The following is a 27,610-nucleotide window of genomic DNA, read 5'->3' on the forward strand; positions in this document are numbered from 1 at the left end:
GAGGGTTTGTTTTTTTAAAAAATGCTTAGCACAAATGTTGCAGGACAAGATTCTCCAGGCATCACTATAACAAGCAAAGCATTCTCTGAGTTTTTCAGATATAAAATTTGACAACTTATAGGCTGTACTTAGCCCAGGAGCTAAGAGACAAAAAGAAAAGGAAGGCTAAAACAATAATTAGACCAGTGGTTCTCAACCTGTGGGTCGGGACCCCATTTGGGGTCGAACGACCATTTCACGGGGGTCACCAAACAACGCAGTCCACCATTTTTTTCCCCTTTTCCTTAGCTGTGCTACTCCCTTTTATTCTATTGGCTTTTGAAAGCCAATAGAATAGACTCTTGAATAGAGTCTAATTCTATTGGCTTTCAAAAGCCAATAGGAATTGTCCAAGCTGTCTCTGCCCTGCTGAGCCCGCCAAAAGTCCCATTCTGCAAACGGTGCTGCACCAGCTGAGTAGTCCTCGACTTACGAACGGTTGAGTAGTCCTCGACTTACGACCGGGTGGGGATCGCGGCATTAAAAAGGTTGAGAACCACTGAATTACACATATACCAAATCACTCACAAACACACATTCTCCAATAACAACCTTACCAAACTTCTTTAATATGGTGTCCTCTACTGTTGATATGTAGTCTACAATTCCTATTAACTGTGCAGGCTGGTGGAGCGTAGAAAATGTGGTCCAGCATATTTGACATGCATCATGCAAACTGCTTCTGAGGTTTGCTCAAATAGCATAGCAAAGATTCACACTAACACACATTTTTTTCATGGGACATTTTAGGGACCCAAAAGAGCAGAGAACAGTCCCCATTGCAGAGCATGGTGATTGAAACAAGTTCCAAAACCTTTTTCATTCTACTTCAATTACATACAGGATTTGACTAGTAGCATGGGTTGCAGCAACTAAGAATATCACATACCAACATTTACAATTCTACCAATGTTTTCTGGCTGAATTGCCAAGCCATTAAAAAATAAAAATCCATCTAAAGCAGGGGTGTCAAGCTTGCAATGTCACATGATGTGTTGTGACGTATCGTGACTTTTTCCCCATTGCTGGCAATGTGGTGAGCACAGTTTCGGCATGACACAGCTGGCCCGCGGGATGTCAGATGATCTAAAGAGAGCTTCATTTTCATTCATTTTAGTTTTCTAGTTCATTTGGCATCTACAGGTGCTAGGTTACCATAACATACCTGTAAGTTCCTGCATCATCTGTCTTCTCAGGAAAGCATGACTCTTAAAATAAACATTATTTCAAATGGAACTTTTACTGAGAGAAGGTGATTGCAGAGAAGCCAGGCAGAATCTGAAGTTCCTGCGCAAATTGTGAAGCTAATTTCTGCTTGTTCAAACCCCACCCCAATGCCCCAGTCCATCAGGAGCCCATCCGCTGGCATGAAGGTGTTTTGAGAACTCTGAGAGGAGAAGGTGAGAACGTCGTCTTCTTGGTGCCGCGACCTTGGTAACAGGCTGAAACTGGTCAGAAAGGAGTTCATCCTGATGCTCCTGATGGCCCAGTCCCCCTCCCTATTTCCCATACAGATACATCAAAGCTAAAGCAGCAAATTCTCAATCCCCAAGTAACAGTCCCCCTGCCAATACCTGTATAAAGGTGTCAACAGAGAGACAAATGAGCATGGGTGTGTTATTATTTTGAAATTTGGGTTAATTATACTAGTATGATTGGGCTTTTTAGCAACTGTCTTCATTGTTCAGGCTGGTAGGGGTTGCCAGAAGTTACAGTTAGCAATATTACATGGACCACAAGTTCTTCAACCCTGCAGGTTGAAGAGTAGGAGTGCTCAGAATATCAGTGGGACATCATCCTTTAGGGCAGGGGTCTCCAATCCCGGGTCTGTGGACCAGTACCGAGCCGCGGCATACCAGCAACTGGTCCACACAAACAATCAAGGCCCCATCCATGGGATGCAGGCAGCACACAAAACCACACCCCCTCCAGTCCACGGAAAAACCTCTCTCCACGGAGCCGGTCCCTGGTGTCAAAAGTGTTGGGGACTTCTGCTTTATGGCTGGCTGAAAGTAAGCTAGAGATATGAAAAATATTGTGACCTATTTCTGGAACATATCAGAAGTTCCTTTCTCCCCCTGGAGCTCTCCACCAAGTGATTGGGGGATGGGGCAAGGTGTTCATTCCATAAATGAATCTTCAAGAACAAGAAGTGGGTGATAAGTGTTCCAGACATGGCCCTGCTTTGAATTGTTGACCTAATAAACCTTCCAAGTACATTTCAGGAATGAAATATTTAGGTTTACAGACAGCTAAGGGTTAAAATATAGCTTGTGACAAGCTATGGTTTAACCTGATGACATGGTTCACATAATACATTCATTTAATAGCTAGATTTCTGCAACTTCATAGGCTACCCAAGTTTTTTTAAAACCCATTTGGCCCAGCCTAAAAATGAGCCCAGACATTATACATCAATGTGATGTCCAGAGAAGAAAGAAAAAAGGAAAGCAGACATGATATATAATTAGGGTAGATGTTTAGAAAATTCAGACTTTAAGGTGTCATATAACCATGACACGTTTCATATATGTTACCAAGTGTCTGAAATAGAAGTAATTGAATAAACCCCAATCAGCTGTGTAGTACCTACAAATTATCAGCCAGATAAAAGAACAATTATAGCTTAGACAAATGCAGGATTTCAGCCATTGTCTGAGCATCCTTTCAAGTAAAAAGATTGTTGACTATTCCATATTGATCGTCCAGGTCTCCCCAGCATGCCATGGAGCTCAATTCTTAATGGCTTGCCACAGGACATGGTATGCCAAATCAACCAAAGGAACTTCATGGAAGTAATCTCTATCAGGGGGCCCCAATACCCAGGCTACAGACAAATACCGGTCCATGGACTGTTAGGAATCAGGCCACACACCTGGAGGTGAGTGAGCAAAGCTTCATCTGTATTTGCAGTCACTCCCGAGCGCTAGCATAACCACCTCACTCCACCTCAGATTATCAGACATTAGATTTTCATAGGAGTGTGAACCCTACTGTAAATTGTGTATGTGAGGGATCTAGGTTGTGTGCTCCTCCTCCCCACCCTAGTCTATGGAAAAATTATCTTGCATAAAACTGGTCCCTGGTATCATGTCATATCATATCACATCAATCTATCATCTATCATTTCTCTATCTATCTATCTATCTATCTATCTATCTATCTATCTATCTAATCTATCATCTATCTATCATCTATCTGTCTGTCTATCTATTTATCTATCTATCTATCTATCTATCTATCTATCTAATCTAATTAATCTAATCTAATCCAATCCAATCTAACCTAACCTAACCTAACCTAACCTAATCTAATCTAATCCATCTTCGTAGGGTGAAAGAAATCATGGTTTAGAAATCAGAGACTTGCAATGTTGCCAAGACCAAACAAGAAACTACTATATGGCTTAGCAGTGTATATCTCATTGCACACATGATGGTGTGCTACGGCTCTATAGAATGTAAAAGGGTACAATTAAGTATTAGGTTTTATTAAATCAATGGAAGTCTTTCAGTAAAACAGGTGAAACCTTGAGTTTCCAAGAACATTTCATCAAATAAATTGTTTAAAAGCCCAGGCAAAAGCGATCTTTTTTTTTTTAAAAAAAAAAGAAACCCAGGCAATTATTTTATATTTCAGACACAGATTATTTAATCAACTGTCAATCCAGGCAGGACATGGCTTAACTTTAGGAAAATGCTCCAGGAACTTTCAAGGTTGGAATTTGAACTCAGTTCCGTAAATCATCAAAACAATAATACAATCCTATGCAAGTCTGTTAAAAAATATGCAATTGCAGGTCAGTGTGTAAAGGACTGCAGTCTTGGCCTTCCTTCCTAATCCATTCTTCCTCCATGGTTGATTCAGCTTCTTTAGTACAAAAATAAGAACTGTTTAGATTGGAGATGGTTCATTTCTGCTCTCCTGGCATTTTAATGAAAGTCTCAATGTTGTGCTTGATGGAATGGCTATCTTTGTATGCCGTTTACTTTTTGATACAAATTTTTTTTATTCCAGGTCCAATTTGCCATTCAAAATATTGCCTTATGGTTTATTTCTAGGAAAGGTTAATATGGCAGGAGCATAAGTTCTAGGAAAAGTTAATATGGAAGGAGCATAAGTTCCATAATTTCCTTTGCAGACAATTTCCAGTAATATATCAGTGATGGCAGTAACTGTCTTATACGCCTATTAAAATATTTCAAGATCTGTACTGCATTAAATCCTAGAATACTGTAGATTCTTAACTTCTGTCGGTCAAGAGTGATGTGCCTTTCTTAAAAGTTAGATTTTCAAAATGATACAGTAGGTGTAAAAACATCACAACTAAGTCTCCAAAGTCATGTTTGAACTGAGGATGGATTGCTGTTCCAAACATTGAAGACAAATACCTTATGCAACTTCCACAGAGCTGGGAAATTATCCACCAATCAGCATAATTGTAACACTAACCAATAGGCAACATCGCTAACCGGCAACATCACTACATCGATTGACCTATTCAGCTACATCTTTCTACTCAGGAAAAAAGTAATACTTCTGAGTATTACTTGGAATTAGATGGACCATGGTCTGATCCATCAAGGCAATTTAGATGCTCTTAAGTTACAAATGAGGCAATTAGGCAGTAACTATAAGAGGATTCATACGAATCCAGATTTCACCCTCATCTAGTAAGGTGCCAATGCCAAATAAATCATTAGGTGAGACATTACAGATCCTGTGAGATCCTCAGTTCAATATTACAGATCTCATTAATCATTAAAAAAAAAGGGTGTTCATCCCTGTGCAAAATTAATTGGCAAAAACATGTGGCAGATAATCGGTAGCCCAGCCTACATCTCATTTTAAAAGAAGAGTTAGATAGTAACTATGTACAAAATGATTGATTTTATGATTAAATGTATAATAGTTTATGTGTGTAGCATTTGATACATAAAGGCTCTCATTTTGTGTCATCTCTAGCATATTGGATTATTGCTTTTACTGCTTGATTAGCATACAATAAAATAAGCCACTAGAAAAACCTGCTTCTGATTCAAAGGATCAGTAGAAAGACATAACACATCTGTACATAGCTCATGCGAGTGATAATTCTTTAATAGTGATACCTCTCTAATTCTCACTGGAGCTGTTATGCTAGAATTGGAGTGGGGCAAAACACTTGATTTTCCAGGTTTGGTCACTGTAGTGGCGCAGCAGTTAGAGTGCAGTACTGCAGGCCACTTTAGCTGACTGTGTTCAGGAGGTCAGCGGTTCAAATCTCACCGGCTCAAGGTTGACTCAGCCTTCCATCCTTTCGGGGTAGGTAAAATGAGGACCCAGATTGTTGGGGGCAATGTAAATATATATATACATTGCTTACTGGTGTACACCGCTTAGAGAGTGCTTGCACTTAAAGCGGTATATAAGTCTCATAAAATAAATAAATAAAATAAATATGGCTGTGTCTTTTGTACTACAACCTAGTCCTAGTCCTTGTAAAACAAGAAAGCAAACTGAAGAATATATTCAGCTTCTGAGGCAGAAAATACTGTATTTGTAGTATTAAGTATCAAAGCAGTGGGATACAGATTCAAAAAGGATTCTTGAGATATCTATAGGTAAGAAATAAGCTTTGCAGAGAGAAAATCAGGGTTTGTATTTCTAGAATCAAGATTTTCTTGCTGTCGATATCCCACAAAGTAGAGACGCAAGGTTGGGGAACTTTCCCATGCTGTTCTGCAAAATCAGTGCCATGTTGCAACTGACCCCATGTGAAGAGCACAATGAAATTTCATTTAGTGTGTTTACTCAGAGAGCGACTTCTGTCCACTGTACATCAAAATATGTTATTGTAGCATGGGAGATTTCAATGAATAAACCAAGTGACTGACAAAAAGACTCCTGTGAAATTATTAGAGACCAACTTTATCTTAATAATAATAAAAAAAGAGAGTCTCACTGGAATAACTGAAAGCTCTCCCCCAAAGGAAGGAAGAGATATTAGTGGGAATTTCCCCTAGATAATAGGCTTGGGTCTATAGAAATCCTGTTTTGTCTTAGTTAGATATTACGATATGAAAAACAGAATGAAGCAGATTTATTGAGTGGAAGCAGGAAATTGACAATTTTGCAAGAGTACTCCTGAACTTGCCATTTTAATAAACAGTACCTTCTTTTTTTCTGTTCCGATGGAGCAAAAATGGAACCAGATTCTAGCAAATGCATGGAGCTAAGACCAAGCTTTTATAAAGTTGTGCAGAAGAACAAATCTAACCCCTTTAAGAGTTCCCAAAACTGTGGGTGTGCTCTCTTGTTCTGCATCTTACCCATACTGCTGAGTGCAGTGCTAGTGACTTCTGGCTATCAGCAAACGCGTGTCTGTTCTGTTCCATTATTCTAAAATGAAAGAAAACCCTCCTCCAGGCAAAGCTGAAAACTCAGTTTCTTTTGAAGTCTAACTCTATCTCTATCAATCTGTCGGTCTGTCCATCCATCCACCTATCCATCCACCCACCCAGACATGTGACTAGTTAAGAAATTGTTTTAATCTGCCAAAAATATAGGCAAAGCTAGACAAACCAACTTTCTCAATCCATATTCCAGATTTATACAATCTATCAAGTCTACTGCAAGCCAGTTTAGCATGTTTGATTAAATAACTACACTTATAAACTCATTTAATATAGTACAAGTATGAAATCATGTAGTGTCATGGTCAAGTTCTAGTCTAAGGAAACTCATTTGAATGATTTTGGGCAATGTCTGACTTAATGCTAAATCATTAGGTTGTTTCTTTAGGGCTTAGTATAATATGTGATGCTGTCAATGATGGTGAAGCCATTGGGTTTGACTAATCATTTGGAAATGAGCTACTGGGTCCCATCAGGATATATGTCATAACATTTGTACTACAGAGACAAAATGGAGACTTACAAGTGTGCCATCCTGAAAACTTAAGATGAAGGTCAGAAAATAAATGAAATAATAAAAATAATGGCCTTTGATTCATTACACAAAGGATCAATATAATAACAATGCATCAATCCAGTAAGAACAAAAAGCCAAAATCTGTTAGAAATACAGTTCCAAATACACTTTGATTTTTTTAAAAAAAAAATTGACTACATTTTTATTATTTTGCATTAACTAATCTGAGTAAACTATTCCTGCATCTCTCAGAAAATATCATGTTACTGACCTTCCATGGGAAAGATCAAAGCAACAAGAAAAAGTTATTATAACTGACCTGTTGGTATCAGTCAGATAAACTAGTGACACATTTTTGCTCTGTTTGCTTTTCTTATTGGGCTTATCAATGGGGTTTTACAAACAGAACATTAGTCACAGAAGGATCTCGTAGGAACAAGGGAGATGGGTCAACAACAAGAGCTGATTTGGATTTTGCTCATTCATGATGACTCCCTTTTCAACATAGCACTTCTGGTTTGCCGTTTTGTGGATCCCGTGGGGAGTTTTATCCTCCTACAGCAAGAATGTGACTCCATAAGAATTTCATACACTTCAGATAGAAAGAATGCTGTGAATTTTTCAAGTCAGGCAGCTTATTTCAAGCTGGAGTCCCTGGATTCCTCAGATACTGAGGGTTAAGGAGTCATTTCTTAGATATTCATTTTGCTACATATGACTTTTACTGCATACTTTTTTGGGGGGGAAATACAGGATGATTTCTCCTTAGATTTCTTTATTTAATACCCTTAATATCCATCTTAAACACAATTCAAAGTAGAACAATTCTGACATAGCAAGATAAACAGAAATATAGAACAATAACATTTTCTGCTTTTGCAGTTACAACATTAAGCAGAACCTTAAGCACTACAGTGTACTTGCCATAACACAGTTTTTTTAAAATGATGTAAATCAAACTATATTGCTTATTTTAACAAAGCAAAACAAGGGTAAATTAAAGAATCTCCATTGAACAATTGTTTTATAATACAGAGTTAACTCAAAGGAAAACAAACCAATGTTGCAAGCCTATCATGCTCCCTAGAATACATGAAAAAAGGCATACAGGTTATACTAATGTGAACTGGACTGCCTGTACATGCCAACATTCTTCAAAATAACTGTATATAGCCCTTAATTTGGTCCATCCAGGATAGGTAGATCTAGGATCAGTTCTTGCTGCTCTGTAAAGCTTCTATTATAGTTTTGTTATATTCTGCAACTTCCTTCATCACATTCTTCATTATGGACCGGTAGTCACTCTCCTGGCTTTTTGTAGCAATAACTGATTATATCAATTAAGGAAAAAGTTCTCCAATAAATAAATATAAAAGCTACCAATAAGAAACCACACTAACTCCTAATATCTAAAGAACTGAGGCCATACCAAAAAAAAATTAGATATCTCTTTTTTTGACTGTATCATTTTGCCAAGCAGAAAGAAGGCATCCAGGTTGAGAAAACTCAGGGCAAGTTTTCAACAAGAATTGTTCTCAGTTAATAGCAAATTAAGCCAGCTATTGCCGCCGACAATATGGCAGTAGGTTAAGCTGTTGCAATAACTCTTGATTTCAGGTTAAACCTCACACGATTCAATTAGCAAAAATTATTCTTTTCTAAAAAAAAAATCAATAACCACCTCTGAACAAATCCAATCTCTTTGGAGGGAAAAGAGCTGCAGAACTTCCACACAGGTGATAGTAATTTATAGAATTACTATCTATAAATCTATCTATCTAGCTCTCCCCCACCCCCTATCATGTTCCAGGGTCAAGAAATTGAGAATAGATCTGATCCACCTAATAGGTACTTTCATACAATACAGAAAGATGCTTAAAAATCACAGGCAAGCAAGTACAGTTCTTTTTTCCTGTCATGCTTTAGTGTGTTCACACCTGGATTTACCACTGATGCCAGCTGTAAGAATAAGATAGGCCAGATGTTAAATTACATCATGTTCCTGTGTACAGAGTTGTACATGATACTACCATCCCTCCACTTTGTGTGCTATGTATATCCAATAGTCAATGCTATTGATGCTAAACATCTTAAAGGCCCTTATTACACAGCTTCGCCTCACTGTGACTTCATTGACTCTTTTTGGCCAAGAAAGAGAAAAGATTTTTTAAAAACTCTGTAGGTGTGATCACAGAGAATTCACTGTTACACAAAATCTACTCAGCAGTGAGAAGGAACATGTCAAGCACCAGGGAAATCAGGAGATCTGGGCAGTTCAAATGTGTATAAAGATTTATTGTAAGCTTAAGCTCTTTTCAAGATTCTGAACTACTAATGGTCATGGGAGATTAGCAGGGGTTAAGAATAGAAAGGAATTCAAGATGGGCTGGACTTAGATCTCTTGTGGATGCAAAGGGACTCATAACTGATGACACATTTGACCCCCTCCCACAGGTTCAGCCTGGTCATCTCCTACAGTACAGTGGAAACACATATGTCATTGGTAAATTCATGTTTGCTGTAGTTATTTGGAAATCCACCCCAGAAAATGGCTGACTAGTAAGAACATTCAGTTTCGCAACTACTCATTACCCATCTGAAGCTTCTATTGGTCAAATAAACCAATAAACCTTGTAACAAAGAAGCAACCATCACCTATTCTAAACCAACTGCTGTCCACAAGTCTTAAAGTTGCCAAGGTTGGAGACCCCTGCATTACACAATAAGTAGATTATATTTTTGTTTCACCATGATCCCAGAAGTTAGACAACATTCAACAAGTTTCAATTTATGCACCGGTTTTACTCTATTATTAAACACGGTGTAATTTGTAAGTGACTGATGTGTGCTGGTCAGAAAAAAGAAATCTGAACCAAATGTATTCAGAATAAATGTCAGTACAGTTTAATAAAGACTGATGCTTTGCAGGAAGCAATAGTGATAATTTGCAATATTTGACAACAGTAATACTATTTATGAAAACAAGAAGGATACATTCTTTCATAACAAAATTATTTTGTTCATGGTGTTGCCACTTCCTTTCCAGATTTGTAAGCTGAAGGTAGAAAACGAAAAATATGGTAACAACAGGCATGAAAATTGTACTTCCATTTTTTAATACAAGACTGACCTCCCTTCTATTCAACTGTTTAGCTATGTTGCTTAAGCATTCTGATTAAGACTAATTGCAGTGTAATCTTCTCTCTCTGTATGTACATATGTGGTTGCATGTATGCATGTGCGTTTGTGGACACACACACACACACACACACACACACACACACAGGTTTAATGGTTAGGGTACTGGCTTAGAAACCAGGATAGTGCAAGTTCTTGTCCCGCTTCAGATGAACTTGTGGGCCAGTCATTCTCTCTCAGCCCAACCCACCTCACAGAGTTGTCATTGTTAGGAAAATAGGAGAAAAGAATATCGTATACGTTCACCATCTTGAGTTATTTATAAAAACAATGAAGACAGGTTAAAACTCAAATAATGACACACAAACTTATTTTTATAGTGACAAACTATTAAAATAACAACTCATCACAATGAAATTTGTTTTATGTAAGGCAAAGAATTTTCCTAATCTGTTTTGGGTTTTTGGGGGGGGGCGGGCGAGAGAGGTCAGTAATTATTTCCAAAATATCTTACACATATTAAACTCTAATATGCTCTGCACTATGAGGGAGAAACTTCCTCACTTCCATAGCTGAATTTCCTGTCTGATGGCAGAATGTGCGATTAAGAACCGGTCTGTGCTGAGAATAGTCTAACACAATAAGTTTAAACAGAGGAATTTTAGCCATTCCACTGAGCATAAATAACAAGGTTATATGGTTATTATATTTATGGCTGTTTCCTAAAAATACTAGCAACAGTTTGCTTGCCTGATATTACTGTTCAAACTTTTGGAGCCAAAACATGTAGGCTCCTTACAATGAAACTTTCAAAAACACTGCGTGGAAGTCAACATGTTTACTTTAAGAATATCTCACTGTAAATGGAAAATGAGAATATAAACCATTGTACACATCAAAACAACAATTGCCCATTAATATTTGTGTTGGAAAAAACACTTTAAATTTTATTTACCAGTAAACTTTAAGATACCAAATACCAAACAACAAGCATCATGTTTTATAATTAATTGTTTTCTGTGCCATGCTCAACATCAAAAGTTATCAATTCATATTATAAAATTTTATATAACTTTCACACACCCTATATTATTCCAATACAGTAGCCATTATGTTCATTTCAGAAAGTTGAGTTCCATCCTCCTTTTTAATTCAAATCTGCCGTCAAATGTATTTACAGATGTTAAAACACTTGTCTCAAGAAGTTGTGAAGCAATTCAGTGTATCCTTAACAATTTACCTGTGCATGTGTTTCATTCTCCTGGAGCTGCAACTTTAGGCCTTCATATTCTCTATTCAAATGTTCCATAATTTTCTTGAATGCATCCCGGTGTTTGGTTAATCTTTCTTTCTCTTCTTGGAGTTTCTTAGCATGAGAAAATAATATAAAATCAAACGACTCAAGGAGGGAAAAAGTACTTATGTTTATAATTAAGTCTGTAGCACAGCGTATTCCATAAAGACTACATAAAATGAGAAAAAACTGATTTTTCCAAGTATGATTAAAGCAACCAACCTTTGGTTTTAAGTTATTCTATTTTTTAACAAGTGGAAAAATAGAAACCTGAAGATTTGCATGAATTCTGACTTCTAATTTCTTTAGAAATTCATACCTTTTATGTGAATCATTTCTTTCTCTTTCCCTGTGTTCAGGCACTCACTGTAGATTTAATTTTGATTCCCAGCCAATGTTTATGAACACATTGGCTTCTGCTATTTTTTCCTAGCTTTTACTTTCTAACACATTTCCTCTTCTCATAAAATCTTTTGTTCAATGTAATAAATGGTACTTAAATGCTGAAACACTTGATATAAATAATGCACAATTAGAATAAAGGATCTATGGGATTACAGGATCATAAAAAGGGAGGTACTATTACAGATCTATCAGAAAGATAGAGTAGGATAAAACTGGAATGGTTAATAACATATTGAAGGAGGATACAACAAAGTCCAATCCCTCTGACTCAAATCAAGCATGTTGTCCAATAAAACGTCAACTGGGGAACAGCTCTTAGCATGAATGGGAAACAGAAGGGATTTAAATCTAGATTGCATTTATCAGTTACCAAATATTTAAAAAATTGCTGAAGTGAATCTGCAATTTTTTTCCATTGGGGAAAGTGTGGCACAAAACTATCATAGCTATATGTACTTTTTAATCTATTAAAACTAAGAACAAAAGGAGCAGTCATAAAATGGGATGCATTGCTGTCATACAGTATAAGAAAAACACAAAAGGATGAACAGTGCTTCAGAAACAAATGCTAGTGCAAAAAGTATAGGCATGGCTGTTTATCTAGTATACATAGTTATTGTCACAGAGCAGTGTTTGTTGAAAGAATTTCACTAGCTGCTGATTTAACTGAGTTTAAAGCTTTAGCCTTAATGTATATAAAACTTTATGAGTTCCCTAAATTAAATGTCATTATCATGGATCCAAGGAAATGTGCCTTTTCTATCACAGCCCCTCTCCTTTAGAATAGCATTCCCCCAGATATATGTATGGCTCCCACTTTTCCAGTCTTTTCTAAGTCCCTTAAGACGTGGTTCTGCTTCTGGGACTGGGTTTAGGGTGTTTGTGGACCCTCTGCCATGGTTTTTTTTTTTCCAGATTTTGTGAATGCTACTGTTCTTGAATTGTTCAGGAAGTTATGTTTCATTATGCTACATTTTAACTGTGTTTTAATTATACATTTGATATTCTGAAAGATACCAAAAGTTTCCTTGGAATTATGGTTAGGGTTATGTCTGCATCATATCAGAGTCCTTTCTGCTTATATCTATCAGACACCTTCTTAGTTGTGTCACATCCTGCAGATATTTGCCTGGCAGGAATAGGATTTTTTTGCATTGTGTCTTTCTGTTGAATGACAGGAGATAAGCCACCTATTTAACTCATTTTCGCATTCCAACATTTTATATTTATTTTATATGCCACTGTTTTATATTGTACCTTATTTACCCATTTATTACAGTGTTATTTACTGTTTATTACAATCATAATACCAAGCAGGAATACCATAGAAATAGAATTAGAATTCACCATATAATTTAGTACTATAAATTATGATAACATATTTAAGCTAAGAGAACAGTAAATACAAACACTGGTGAAGGTGGAATAAAACCCAGGTGAATTTCCATACCAAACACTATTAGCATTTAACCTAACTTCAGTCTTGCATTTTATATTTTAAATTTTGTGTCATGGAGCATGCCTTATTTTAACTGTGATGCTTCTGACATGAATAAATAATAAACAAACATAATATCAAGCTATTTTGTATTACTGGCAGCATACAGACTCTTTAAATTATCATTTACACCAAGTGCTGCTCCTTGCAAGCCCTTTTAGTTCTGTAAGGTAAGGAAATATAGTTGGGATAGCCTGAAAATGCACCTTCTTACAAAAAGAAAAAAAAAAGCAATGGGAAAGTGATTTGGAAGCAACTGATCCCACTGCAAGAGAAAACCATCCATTCCTACAAGGAAGCATCACTAATTTTAACAGCATTTCTTTCAAGTGAGAAAATTTTTGGCTGTATAAGGAAAAAGTTAAAGGCTATTTTTTTTTAAAGAAAATAGTTTAATGACTTTTCAGTTTTAGGCATAAAGTACTTTCTAAGCAAGCACTTTTGAAGTATTTTTGCTTAGTCTGACTATTAAGCTTCTACTGGGAGGAATGGGAAGCCATTTGAAGCAGCTGGCTTGTATCTTGAGTTGCAGCAGTAAATATGTGAGTATTACAATTGTTTTGAGTTATTACTGACACATTCAAATGCCTCTGCCATGCTCGGATGGGATAAGATTAGGCGAAATAGCCCTGCCTTATTTCACTGCGCCGTTAACAGTGCAAGCCCTACTGGAAGCGGTGGAGCATAGTCCTCCAAAAGTGAGTATAAGACAGCAGTTTCTATATATAGGTTTTAGCAGGCTGAAGATGAATTAATGCCAAATATTTTAGTCTGTATTTTGAAGAACTGGTTCTCAAACATATTTCCCAATTGGTTTTTTTAAAGAGTTGTCACACAGAAGAGAGAAAGCGAACTTGTTTTCATTGCCCCAGAAGGAAGAATCGGAATCAGTGGCTTAAAACTATAGGTAATCCTCCTTTACAGATAGTCCTTGACTTACAACAGTTTGTTTACGACTATTTGAAGTTACAACAGCACTGAAAAAAGTGACTTATGGCCGTTTTTCAGCTTTACGACCACTGAGCAACCCCAGGGTCAAGATAAACATTCAATGCTTGGCAACTGACTCATATTTACGATGGTTGTAGCATTCCAAGCTCATGTGATCCTCTTTTGCAACCTTCTAAACGAGCAAAGTCAATGGGGAAGGCAGATTCACCGAACAGCCGGGTTACTAATTTAACAACTGCAGTGACTCGCTTAACAATCGTGGCAAGAAAAGTTGTAAAATGGGACAAAATTCACTTAATCAATGTTTTGCTTAGCAACAAAAATTTGGGGCTCAATGGCGGTCATAAGTCGAGGATTACCTGTATCAACCCCAACTGGAACTGGCAACTTGGCCTTTAAGCGGGATCACCACTAAGTAAAACTTCGACTGCGCTTACATGTTTTACTTCAGTTTTCCTTTGGTTTACAGATCTGCGGAGGTCATAAATGCGAGAATAGGTTGCAAAGCTACTTTTTCCTCCCCACTGAAAACAGTTGCTAAACAAGGCAGTTGCCAAAGAGAACTACCTATAGTACATAAGAAAACTGGACTAGACAACAGGAGGAATTTCCTGACTCTATCATCCAGCGGAATAGCCTACCACACAAAGTGCCAAGTTCTCCTATGCTAGATGTCTTCAAAGTGAGCCTTGGGGATCATCTATCAGCGATATTCTAGTTAGTAGATCCAGTAGTAAGCAGGGATTTGATTAAATGACTGCCAATATCCCTTGCAACTCTATGGTTTTAGGATTTGGACTGCTAATTACCTTTTTCTTTTCTTCTCCTGTTGTTTTCAGAGCAGGCAGATTGTTATATACTTCCAGGTCCTTGCTCATCTGTTCAATTTTTTCTTTGAGTGAAGTTAGTTCATCGACCATCTTTCCCTCCAATAATCCCATCTTCTGGAGGTCCATCTGGAGTCGCTGACTATCTATAACAAAGGGAAATGGTCTAGGATGCATTACTGACATACAGTAAGATTGATTTTCCATCACAAAAAATATTTACTTATCCAAGAAGACAACCAAGTCCTGCTTGCCTTATTCACCCTGGCATTGGTCCAGTAAAGCTCTCAAGAATGTTATCTTTTGCATACAAATATCTATTATCTGATGAACTAACAGTATGGCAAATACTGGTGCTGAAATAGTTTACTGCTTGTAGCAAAAGCTGCCAAACTGAAATTAAGATTGTTATGCTTCACTTATATTTGTGAATAAAATGAAGAACAATAAAAAAATAATTCCATTGCCTTCTTTAGCTTTAAACTATCCAAAATGTGATAAACTCCTAGTGATTGTGCTGGTAATTTAGAAAAAAAAAAGCAGATTACTATAATTGAAGCGTTCAAATAACAGCCGATCCTTTGTTTAACAATTTTGTTGACCCACAATAGAATCCATCTGGTATACAGCTTTGAGGTCATATTTTAAAAATGTTTTTAAATATTAAACTTACATCCAGCTGCTACACAGTGCATTCTGTGGTCTGACCATTTTATTGTAAAACAGACCTGATAACATCAAATCCTTAGATATTCCAAAATTTGAATTTCTTGTGCATGGTCTCCACTGGGAATTTCAGGCAGCCCCACTGACACCTCAGAATTACCTGAGTTTATATTTTAGATTGAAAGATTTTTTTTTAGACTTCAATGCAAGATACAGAGATATCAAATTAGTATGCTGGAGAAAGTAGTGCATATCATCATGATTTAAAATCATCATGGTGTATTGTTAATGCCTTTCTTAGAGATGGTTTAACTCCTTGTCTCAGAACTGGGCAATCTGTGCTCCTGTCTGGCCTTTTGCTTTGAGGATATGTGGCTTGTGCTCCAAAATAATGATTCCAGGATTCAAAATCCTGCATTGTGGAATGTCTGGGAATTGAAAAAAGTACAGTCACAGCTAGTTTAAATTAATTTTTATTTTTTTAAAAAAAAAATTATTGGGGGTGGTCCCATAGTCTGCCAGATGTTCATATTGGATTTGACATTTTTGTACACCTATCTAGTCCTTCCCAAGGACTTGGGATAGATAGATGCTTGGTGTTTAATAATATGAAAGGTATTGTTGCAGCACGTAAGTTGTTCCAAACAAAGCTGCCTGTTGCAATTAACCGATGGTGATTTTGTCAATGCCGATGATCAGTGCTGATGGTGTTCAAGTGGTACTCTAAATGTTTTGGAATTGCATCCAAGGCATCTATTACAATGTATTTACTATTTCTTGTCCGCTGAACAATTGTTCACACACCTGGCGAAGAACATCCAATTTCCAGATTCCTGTCTAAAACCATAGAAAGCTGCTGCTGAAGAGTATAAACCAGTGGTTCTCAATCTTTTTATACCAGCGACCCTGGTCATAAGGAGGTCGCGTGCATGTGCGGCGTTGCCCCGTGTGGCCGCATGTGCAGCGCCGCCCCCATGCGCCGCCCCCTGCGCGGCGCGCATGCGCGGCGCCATCCCCTGCACCGGCTGAAGAAAAAAAATGGCAGATCGCGTTGTTTGGCAACCCCCGTGAAATGGTTGATCGACCCCAAATGGGGTCGCGACCCACAGGTTGAGAACCGCTGGTATAAGCAGTATCAAAAGAGCAACAATTTGGGGATAAGATAGGCTTTTTTGCTGAACAATCTGGAGAAGGTACTAATTTTCTTCATCCAAATACCATCCTAGAATAAAAAAAGGAAAGGAAAAGGGGGAGGGGGGAAACAACCCTTCTCTCTGGGAAGAGACAGGAAGAGGATGCAGTCCAGTTCCTTCTGATATGCCACTAAGTCACAGACTTCAGCAAGCAGTGTGTACATAGTAGCAAATTTTGAGACAAAATTGCTTTTGTGCTTTGACCTAGGGAAATGTTAGTGGGAAATGCTGCCCTCAGCAAATCTGTTTACTCACATAAGTTTCCTTTAAAGAATGAAAAGCAGACCACTCTTGTGTGGTATTTTACACAAAGAGGGAACGTGTAGCCTTGTAGAACTTTTCTAAAATACGGAAGACTTGTTACTAAGCAAACAGCAAAGTGTAGATTGTAAACAACATGATTTCAAGACCAGCAGAGTCTCACCCTTTTATAGTTGGTTAAACAAGTCAGCAACCACAGTAACAGACTAAGCAGTTTAAGAGAATTAAAACAGAATAAAAAATTGTCTTATTCGCCTGCCTTTTTCATCTTCCCTTTAAATTACATCTCATTTATTTGTTTTACAGTGCGATTCTGGTTTTAAGACCTGGCTCAGAGAATAATTACAGATGCACAATTCAGATATAGCAGAAACTATGATCTAATCAACTCCGCAAATGTTCCCATTCAGAATGCACACAAAGTATGCAGAATAACAAAATGGTTTGTTACTAAATTAATATATCTGAAAATTGCTAACCCTTTTATTTTTATTCACAATCTGCAAAATCACAATGCCTTGTAACGCTCTTTGGTGCCCAGCAGCTTCTGGAATATGTAAATAAAACTCCTATTTGAAATGATTTTGAAACAGTATATCCATATGTTTAGGGAAATCAGCAATATAGATAGTCCTTGACTTAACAACAGTTCATTTAGTGACCGTTCAAAGTTACAACGGCACCCCCAAAAAGTGACTTATGACCAGTTCTCACATTTACGACCGTTGTAGCAACCTCATGATCATGTGATCGAAATTCAGATGCTTGACAAGTGGTTCATTTTTATGACGGTTGCTGTGTCCCAGGATTATGGGATCACCTTTTACAACTTTCTGACAAGCAAACTGTGTTGCTAACTTAGTCCCTGCAGTGACTCCCTTCACAACTGTGGCAAGAAAACTCATAAAATGGGGCAAAGCTCACTTAACAAATGTCTTACTTAACAACAGAAATTTTCATCTCAATTGTGGTCGTAAGTCGAGGACTACCTGTATTTGCCTGATTCTCTACCAGTTTCAAAAAAAATATTTAAATATATATAGTAAAGTATGAACTATGAAACAGCTGAGTCCTTGAGATATAAAAGGGGAAGAGTTATTTTTTTTGTAATGGAATAAATGCATCTCAAATGTATTCCTGTCTTACCTGTACCCAGATTTTTAGCAGTACTCTGTGATTTTTGCATTTCACTTGATTTGAAAGTGAGATCTTCCTGCATGATCTTCAATTCTTGATTTGTTACGGAAGAGATCTGCTTCATACGACTTACATTCTGCACATTACAACAACAACAACAACAACAACAACAAAACTTTCCAAATGTGTTGCCGTGCCTAGAGGCTGATTAATGGAAAAACTTTTTCCATAACAATTATATCAATCACAGTTAATACCCTTAAGAAATGTAAATATTGGAGAGCATATCACAGAGCACTGCTGTGTTATCCACACAAATGGTTTTATTACTTTACCTTACACAATGAGTCAAGGCGAAGAAAATATTAAAGGCTTATATAATTTGAGGAAATTCAACTAAAGGTATAGGTAGTCCTTGACGTACAACCACAATTGAGCCCAAAATTTCTGTTGCTATGTGAGATATTTGTTAAGTTGCTAAGTTAATAACAAGGTTGTTAAGTCAATCTGGCTCCCCCATTGACTATGCTTTTCAGAAGGTCTCAAAAGGCAATCACATGACCCCGGGACCCTGCAACCATCATAAATAGGAGTCAGTTGCTAAGGGTTTGAATGGGAATGCTGCAACGGTAGTAAATGTGAAAAACAGTGATAAGTCACCTTTTTCAGTGCCGCTGTAACTTTGAACAATCACTAAATGAACTGTTGTAAGTCAAGGATTACCTGTCATTGCTTCTTGCAAAAATAACCCTAACCCTTAAGCGAAGAAAAACATCTTCACGGATAATATATCCTAAAGGAAAACAGTTTCTAAAATGTTAATGGGACAATCAAATTCTACTTCAGAAATCGAGATAGCCCGTTCTAAAGGAAGCTATTTTCACTACGACATGGCACTTTAAGAAGTTTCCAGTGAATTGACTTGAATCTGCAAAAGACCTAATAAAACACTGATAAATCTGATGTAAGGCAGTTTTTAGGCAAGTATATGAAATGTAATTACTACATGCTTAAGTTGTGTTAGACTGCTCTGGAAACATAAAAAGCATGTCTGTTTCACATCACATGCAATTGGTTGCAATATGAGGTCATTTTCCTTTTTCCAGGCCTAAGCCTAAGGCAGGGGTAGGCAACCTTGGCTCTTTTATGACTCGTGGACTTCAACTCCTAGAATTCCTGAGCCAGCCATGCTGGCTCAGGAATTCTGGGAGTTGAAGTCCACGAGTCATAAAAGAGCCAAGGTTGCCTACCCCTGGCCTAAGGTATCAAAAGAAGAAACAAAAATGATGGGGGTAAAAAGAAAGCAAAGGAGCAAGATCAATTCTATGGAATGACGACTTTCTATGAACTGTTTTAAAAACTCGGGAAATGTAACCATACCTTAATGAAGTTAATTAATTAACCCCAATGTTAAACAAACCAAAGAATTATTCTGCTATTCTAGCGGCTAGGATCTGAAACCGGCTTAAAATGCGTTTCAAAAAGATCTTGGTGTAAAAATGGAAGTCACCATTTCAGGAAGAAAAAGGCTAAAGCAAGGCTAGACTCTTCACTTGTTAACTGCGTTTACTTGAAAAATCTATACTGGGAAAGGAAGAACTCTCACCGCCTTCTTTTGACTTCTCCAACTGTGGTTCACGTCCCTTAAGGAGCTCTGATAAAAATGTAAGGGAGTCTGCACTCACTCCCACATTGTCTGGACAACGGAGCTTGCTGGTACCAGACCAAGCTGTATGCAGGATCCAGCTGCTGGAACATTCTTCAATAGCCTTTGCACTCACTGCAATGACTCCCCATGAAGCCCTCTACTCACTCCTCAGTACTCGCCAACACAATGCTCATTTTCTTTCTATGCCACGGAGATTCCTCCTGGGGGATAACACTGAGCATGGACGTCCATTCCCCCCAGCAAAATATTGCTTCTCCTTTCCTTTTTGTGATAGGAGACTGACATGCCCTACTTGTCTGTCTTTCTGGGGCATATTCTCTATGTGCTAAACTTTCTTAGGGTGGCTGCTCTCAAGATATGAAAACGGACATTTTCTCTGGTAGCTGTTACTAGTGGGGGCATCTCTTTCCTTCCTGTACCCATGTAAAATGGCTTCCTTCCTTCCTCTTTTATGTGCAGTTCATGATGGGGAGGGAAATGTCACATAAATTCAAGTATTATTTTAGAGGGTCACAGCATCATAAAGTCTGAGAACTCCTGACACTAAATTACTGTTAGATTTACTCTTATTTGCATTCTGAAGAAATGCAAATACAAAGAAATAAAAAAAATAATCCATGTTATTATCAAATGGTTTTATTATTTAATAGTGTGATTTTCAATATTTAAAATTAAATCATAACTGTCTGGTTTTATTTGTTTGAGAGAGAGAGATATATATATTATCTATATTTCCCTAATAGTAAATTAGGATTTCAGGAGGGATTACTTCTTACCCGACTTGAGTGCTCTAAAAGCGCCACAATATTGGCCTCTATCTCTGCTTTCCGTTCCAGTTCCTGGTTCTTTGTCTCTTCAAAAGATTCAAGAAAGTCTAAAGTTGGAAAAAAAAAAAAAGATAGAGGAAGCTATTGTTTACAATAGGAACAGGAGAGAAGTCCAGCAGCATTGCTTACAATTGCACTTTGAATTTTAAAGGGTTTAAAAATATACAAAAAGGGAGTTAAAATCAGAAAATAATTTAATAAAAAATTAGTTTATATGAAAAAGTACAATGAGAATCAGTTATTCAACTGTCACTCAATTGAGTTATTCAACTGTCACTCAATTGAGCTCTATATGGCAAACTAGAAATAATAATATATACAAATTTTTAAGATATTCAATGCCTTAATTACATTCTAACTAGACTCCTGTAACACAATCCATTTATCTATTGTAATATAATCTCTGAAGGATATTCAAAAATTTAAGCAGAATGCTATCCCTTATTGACTGACTTTTTTCCAACAATAGCTTCACTGGCTAAAATACTGTGTCTGAATCCAATTGGAAATGTTGATGATGATCCATAAAACCATATATACATTCATAGACTATATGAAAGACCCTGATCCTTAAGACTGCCTGGGGGATACCAATGTTCAAACAGAGGAATTCTTTACTAGGTGCTTCCAGATTTTGGAAATTTTTCCAGCAAGTGTGGCAATTCAAGCAAAAATTAGGAGAATTGGAAGTCATCCACACCACCATCCAAGTTTGGGCAATAGCTCCCAACATTTACAAATATTGTGTGACTGTTTAAATAGAAGAAAACTTCCTTTCCTGAGTTTTTAACTAAGCCACAGTATGCCTGAAAGCTCCATACATCTCCCTGATATCTGGAGAACTTTCAGAAGCAAAGGTTCAATATGGAGAGTAGCTGTGAGAGTGCGACTGTAATATGACCATAGAACTTTAGCGATACTGGCTCTGGCTCACGGGGGTCTCCAAAATGTGTCTCAGAGTTCCTATATATGCTGAGCAGCTCCTTACACAAAAGAAATCTATTAAAATAGACTAAATGCTTCCTTATCAATTTCTCGGTGCAGAGTAACAACCTATAGAATTTCTGAAATGAAATTAACTTAAGAAATTAGTGTTCTTCATTAGCCAAATGTTCTGCTTTCCTTTATAATATTTTTTCAACACATAAAGGAAGGATTTCGGTTTGCTTTTAACTTCCAATAATTTATCTGAAGTTCAGGGGACCAGAGTGGGAACCAATTTTTACTCTACGTGTTGTTGCCATAGACCCAGTCATCATGTGGGAAACATAAAGAGTTGGACTTACTGTTGAGATTGGCATTCATACCAAGTGATGAGGATGCAGTCTTGTTCTCACTTACCTGAGATTAAAGGCAAAACACTAAGTTTTTTTTCTCTGTGTAGATATCTTGAAATGAATGTTTTCAGGGCCTTAAATGCAATGTGTGCATTTTATATATGTTTATGGATCTACTTACTATCCATGCTTTCCTCTCTCTTCTTCAATTCTTTATATTTCAGATTTTTTTCACCTACAAAAAACAATTTAAAATTAAACAATTAATACTGCCGTTATTTTGTATTGACAGATTAGGGTACAGGTAGACTTTGGTTAATGATAGTAACATTACTAAATGATGCGGTCAAAGTGTTAGGTCACTTTACCGTATTCCTTACCAATGGAAATCCCGGTAGTTCCCATTGCCATTATTAACCAAATCCCGCTGGTTGTTAGGCGCCCTGATTCAAATCATTCCTGATTTTCTCCCTTGGATCCATTGAGCTTAATTACTTTCAGAAATTGCTTTTTAACTGCTTTTTAGTTACTAGGAATTTTTATAACAAGAAGTTATTTTAGAGTACCAGGTGAATCTCCTTCAGTCCTTAGCAAAACTAAATAAATAAATACAAATTTAAGAACTTAGAAAAAATATTATTAATTTGGAATAAAAAGCAAAAGGGTGATTAGAATTTTGGTTTTGGACAGTTATAAATGATCTATAAATTGATTAAGAGGCAAGAGGGACTGAAATAAAATTTTGAAATTAACTATAAGAATTCTCTACATGGGAAATTTCTCTTGAAGTCTTAAAAAATGATACGATGGGACTTTGAAGGTTGGACACTAGAGGGAATCAGAAGTTACTAAAGAAAACAATTAAAGGAAAATAATACTTAGATTTGACTTACTAATATAGAATGGAGCAAAATAGTTTAACACTGAGTGTACTGAAGGATATTTGTGAACAATAAGTCCAGAATTATAAATAAGCTGTGTTTAAAAAATGTTGTGGAATAGGAACAAGTTTTACGGGACAAACTTGAGATTGAGTGGTTTTAAAAATGATAGGCTACAAAAACGATAATAAAAATCATCATAATTATTAAAGGGGATAAACAAATAACAAGTCAAGAGAACAATCTTGATAACTTTCCTATATTGAATTTACAAAAGAGTCTTATTGAAGTTTTGAAGGTTTTTGTGAGAAGGGACAAAGAAAAAAATTCTAGGATAGAATTTGAAGGGATATAGGTCAAGATTGTTAAAAGTAAAAGGAAAGAATACAAAGTGAGTTTAATTTGATCAAAGTTAAAGCAAAAATTGTTATCTCTGCAAACCCTTAATGGATTTTTGTGACCAGGACTGAACAAGGTTTTAAAGTTTTGTTTATGGATAAGAGATGAGAGATAGGTAGAAAAGAGAGATAGGTAGAAAAGAACATTTTTAAAAAGTTTTTATTGTTTTTTTTTAGTACAATTCAAAAGTACTTATTCAACAAACATATTGTCTGAGTTTATCATTCACTAATACAAATTAAATTCCTAATCCCTTGTTCATTTCTCCAGCCATTGATAAAATAAGTCCCAAGTTTGAAAATATTCTGTCTCTTCTTTTTCTTTAAACCTCAGAGTAAGTCTGTCCATTTCCACACAGTCTAATATTTTTTTAATTATTTCTTCCTCTGGTGGTATTTTAAGAAAAGGTGAGTTACTAAAATTGTCTATGCTTGTTGTGATAAAGGGAGAAGTAATTTCTTTATATATTTTCTTTCTTGCTACAATATTAATTTTTCTTTCCTTTCTATTTGTTTTTGTCTTTTTCTTCTACTTTTTTGCTTTTTGCACTTTCTTTTTCTTTTAATTTAATTTGCATTAGTTTTTCAACAGGTTAATAAAATTATTATTAAAAAATAAACTATTTTTAATGGCCACATTTGTAACATGGACCAGCCTCCCTGTTGCTATCAGATTGGCCTCTATATTATTGGCCTTCTAGAAATTGTTAAAAATGGAATAAGGTTGAAGGACAAATGGTGAAAGAAATGACACTGATCTATGATGTATGGTTTTTTTATTTTGTATTAAATGCCTTTAGGAAGGCACTTAAGACCTGGCTCTTCCTGCAGGCTCTGAGTTACATTTGTGTGTGGGCACTAATCACTAGCAATGCTGTAGTAGTATATTTGAATCTATTTCCTCCCTTCATTTTTTTTGATGTCTATATTTTCACCCACAATTTTTTAACCCATTATAAGTGGCCTAGTCATTGAGTGGGTGACCTTAAAAATTGATTAAATAAATCACCGTATATTTAGGACTGTTTTTTACCACAAATGTTTTATAACACCATTGAATGTTATTGTAAACCACTAAGAGTCCTATTGAATGCATTGGGGACAAACCGAAAGATAAACAAGATGCATTTGAATTAATACAAGATATATCTGTTCCATAACATACTTATATGATATGCTTGCATTATTTATGATAACTATAATCTCTGTTGACTTACAAAAAGGTCTGATTCAAAAATTTAAAATAAAGTGTATAATACAAATAGATAACAGCTTCACAACCTAAAGAAAAACATGGAATGCGTAAGCTAAAAATAAACCACATTAAAATTGACAGACACAAAGTCTCCTTTCCCTGTTATATTATATGACTTTCCCACTACTTGTATTTATAAATTATAAATGTTTGCACTGTCCTAAGAGCACATTTTTTTAAACATCCTGGTAGCTAGAGTCCTATTTCTGGCCAATTCTCCCTTTCATGACAGAAAAAAAAAACCTTAAAGTCTAATTTGCTTTTCAGAGTACCATGAACAGAGACATAGATTGAGGACTTAAACAAAAAAGAAATCTTTGATTTTTTTTTATAAAAAATAGGATTTTTTTAATGAAAACTTCAGAATATTGAACAATTGCACCAATAACACTATATTGATCATCGTTTATGAGTTTGTCTTAGATATGTTGTAAATCACCCGTGTCACTTAGGTGAGATAGGTGGGTGTGGAAATTTAAACAAACAAACATCTAGGTTATATATTTCCTATTCAATATTTCGGTAATATATTAATGAAAACTATAACCACCAGTGCAAATGTCTAAATTATACGTTGCAAATTTTTAAAATTGTAGTTACAGATTTTTTTTTTTGTAGAACTGATATTTGCTTTGACAGGTGTTTAAGAAACAAAAACACCCTTCTTCAGATATGAAAGTGAATTGTCCATGAACAATAGGAGCCAGTGATATATGATCAGGAGAATTTATAATAATTTTTGTTGTCTGATACTTGGTGAAACTATTCAAACTATAATTTTCACAAATCCCAACTAGCAGAGTAAATATTCTGGGGAATTACAGCCTGGAAATTGTGGGAGTACCCAGTACCTTCAAGGACTCAAATCAACACCAGCAGGAATGGAAGCTCCTGGTACAATCCCTCTCGTTGGTGTGAAGGTAAGATTAATTACAATGGGAGGGTTGGCAGGTGGAGATGGAGATGTGGGAGAAGACAACTTAGGAAAAGGAATTCCTAAATCAAACTCAAAAGATTGTGTATGATTGCAAGAACATTTGTGGACATGACTGCAACATTTAGACAAGTTTTTGTGCTAGACGATGTGATCTCTGGATAATAAAACACTTCCTTAGTTAGTGGGAAAGAGCATAGCATTTCCACAACTAGATCTGGAGAGGATTATGTGGGAAGATCAAATTAGCAAAAACATCTGGTCATCGATGGTGCCAATATTGAATCACAAAATCATAGGGTTGGAGGTCTTCTAGTCCAACCCCCAGTGTGATGCAGGAATCCTCACACCATACTGAACAAATGGCTGTCTAATCTCTTCTTGAAAACTTCCAAGAATGGAGCGTTCATGACTTAAGGAAGCAGATACTGTATTCCATTATTCAATACTTGTCATAGTGAGGACATTTGTCCTTATTTCAACTTTTGATTTCTTTCTGTAAAGTTTCTACTCACTAGTTCTTGTCTTCTCCTCAGGTTCTATGACAAAACCCTTTGCTCTGTGACATCTCTGTGTGTATCATGTCTCTCTTTACTTTTCTCTTTTTAAAGTTAAACATACCAAATTTCTTTAACTGCTCTTCATAGGATTTAGACTCTAATCCCCTTACCTTTTTATTATTCTTCTCTGCATTCTTTCTTTTTTGTATTGTGGTAACCAGAATTGGTCACAGTATTATTACAGGTGCAGTCTAACCAGAACAGTACTATAACTTCCCGCGATCCTGATGCCATATCTTTGTTGCTACAGTCCAAAATTTAATTTGGTATAATTTTAATACTACTGAGGAAAGATAATTAATGCTTTTGCTATAAGAAATATAATGGATTATTTTGAAAAGCTCCTATGCTTTAGATATCAACTATAAATAGTAAAACAATTTCTTACCATCTACAGCCATCCAAGAAATATAGGAAAACGATGCAAAAAGTGTATGAAAATAAAACAGATAAAAGCAAAATGATGGAATTACCATGAAAATGCTAAAATCAAGTACTGATTATATGATCAAACTTAAGAATCAAGAAAGAAAAACAATACTGATTAAGTCACACTTCTAAGGAGATAGCATTAAGATAATTAGTTCCTTTTAAATCAAAACTTACAACTGCATGTACTTATTTATCTAAGGGCAGTTAAATGACTGCCCAACTCAAATAACATGATTCTGGGTAGCATATAAAAAGAAAAAGAAAAAAAGGGAAAAAATAATCAACCCAATAAACATAAAAAAACTTGAAAGGTCATTAAATCATGAAAGCTGATTTTACTGTAACTCCTCAAATTGGGAATTCTATTCAACTGGCCCAAAAGCTTGAGGAAAGAGCCAGACCCCAACTGCTGCCATTGAGAAGGCATGGCTTTTGGATTCCATAAGATGGCACTGGTTCAGTAAAGCAACCCAAGGTGTACCCTCCTTATAGAAGCATCATTGGTTGTCACCGGATTACAACTCCCGCAATAATCTATTCCGATTTGGAAAGCACCAGGTTGGAAAAGGCTACTTTATTAGTTGAAATGCTTTTTTTCTAACTCCATGTGATTCAAAGATTTGATAATATATATGCAGAGAATTACCCACATTCACAGTCTTCCAAATAGTTCTGCTTACACAAACCTTTTTTACAGTGAGAAGACCACCCATATCTGTTGCAAGGATTAACTTATGTTGGAGTTTTTGTGCATGATCATAGAATTTGAACAACTTTCATTAGGGAGGATTACTTTTTTGGCTTATTTTGCCACACCATCATTTTTTTTTATTCACAGTGAAACACATTCTTTAAAGTCCTTTGAGAAAAGGGATATTTCCAAACAGCTAACAAGCCATCAAGTGCAATGCACTATGAAGCTGTGTTAGACTGTAAACATCTTTTATAGATGTTTTAGCACAGAGGTTCCCAACCTTTTGGGCAGCAGGGACTCGTTCTGTGGAGAAAAGTTTTTTCATGGACAGGAGAGTGCATGGTTTTGTGTGCTGCCTGCAT

The 27,610-nt window shown here is 36.3% G+C and overlaps 1 protein-coding gene across 6 annotated transcripts in view; it reads right to left on the bottom strand.

Moving 5' to 3' along the window:
* Positions 1-6,104: 6,104 nt before the first annotated feature.
* The window catches only part of IFT74 (intraflagellar transport 74), a 44,646-nt gene continuing 23,140 nt past the window's right edge, over positions 6,105-27,610 (bottom strand). For 5 of the 6 annotated variants that reach the window (XM_039347822.1, XM_039347823.1, XM_039347819.1 and 2 more), the window contains exons 14-21: positions 26,511-26,513; positions 22,276-22,329; positions 20,767-20,864; positions 18,331-18,457; positions 15,047-15,210; positions 11,330-11,455; positions 9,946-10,006; positions 6,105-8,278 (exon numbers count right to left, since the gene is read on the bottom strand). In XM_039347822.1, the coding sequence (XP_039203756.1) occupies positions 8,163-8,278; positions 9,946-10,006; positions 11,330-11,455; positions 15,047-15,210; positions 18,331-18,457; positions 20,767-20,864; positions 22,276-22,329; positions 26,511-26,513 (749 nt within the window). In that variant the 3' untranslated portion in view covers positions 6,105-8,162. The remainder of the gene's footprint in view (positions 8,279-9,945; positions 10,007-11,329; positions 11,456-15,046; positions 15,211-18,330; positions 18,458-20,766; positions 20,865-22,275; positions 22,330-26,510; positions 26,514-27,610) is intronic. The other variant, XM_039347825.1, reaches the window with a different exon arrangement.

The sequence above is a fragment of the Crotalus tigris genome, unplaced genomic scaffold, assembly GCF_016545835.1.
Source record: "Crotalus tigris isolate CLP2741 ecotype Arizona unplaced genomic scaffold, ASM1654583v1 scf7180000018101.4720394464:4744507, whole genome shotgun sequence".
NCBI lineage: Eukaryota > Metazoa > Chordata > Lepidosauria > Squamata > Viperidae > Crotalus > Crotalus tigris.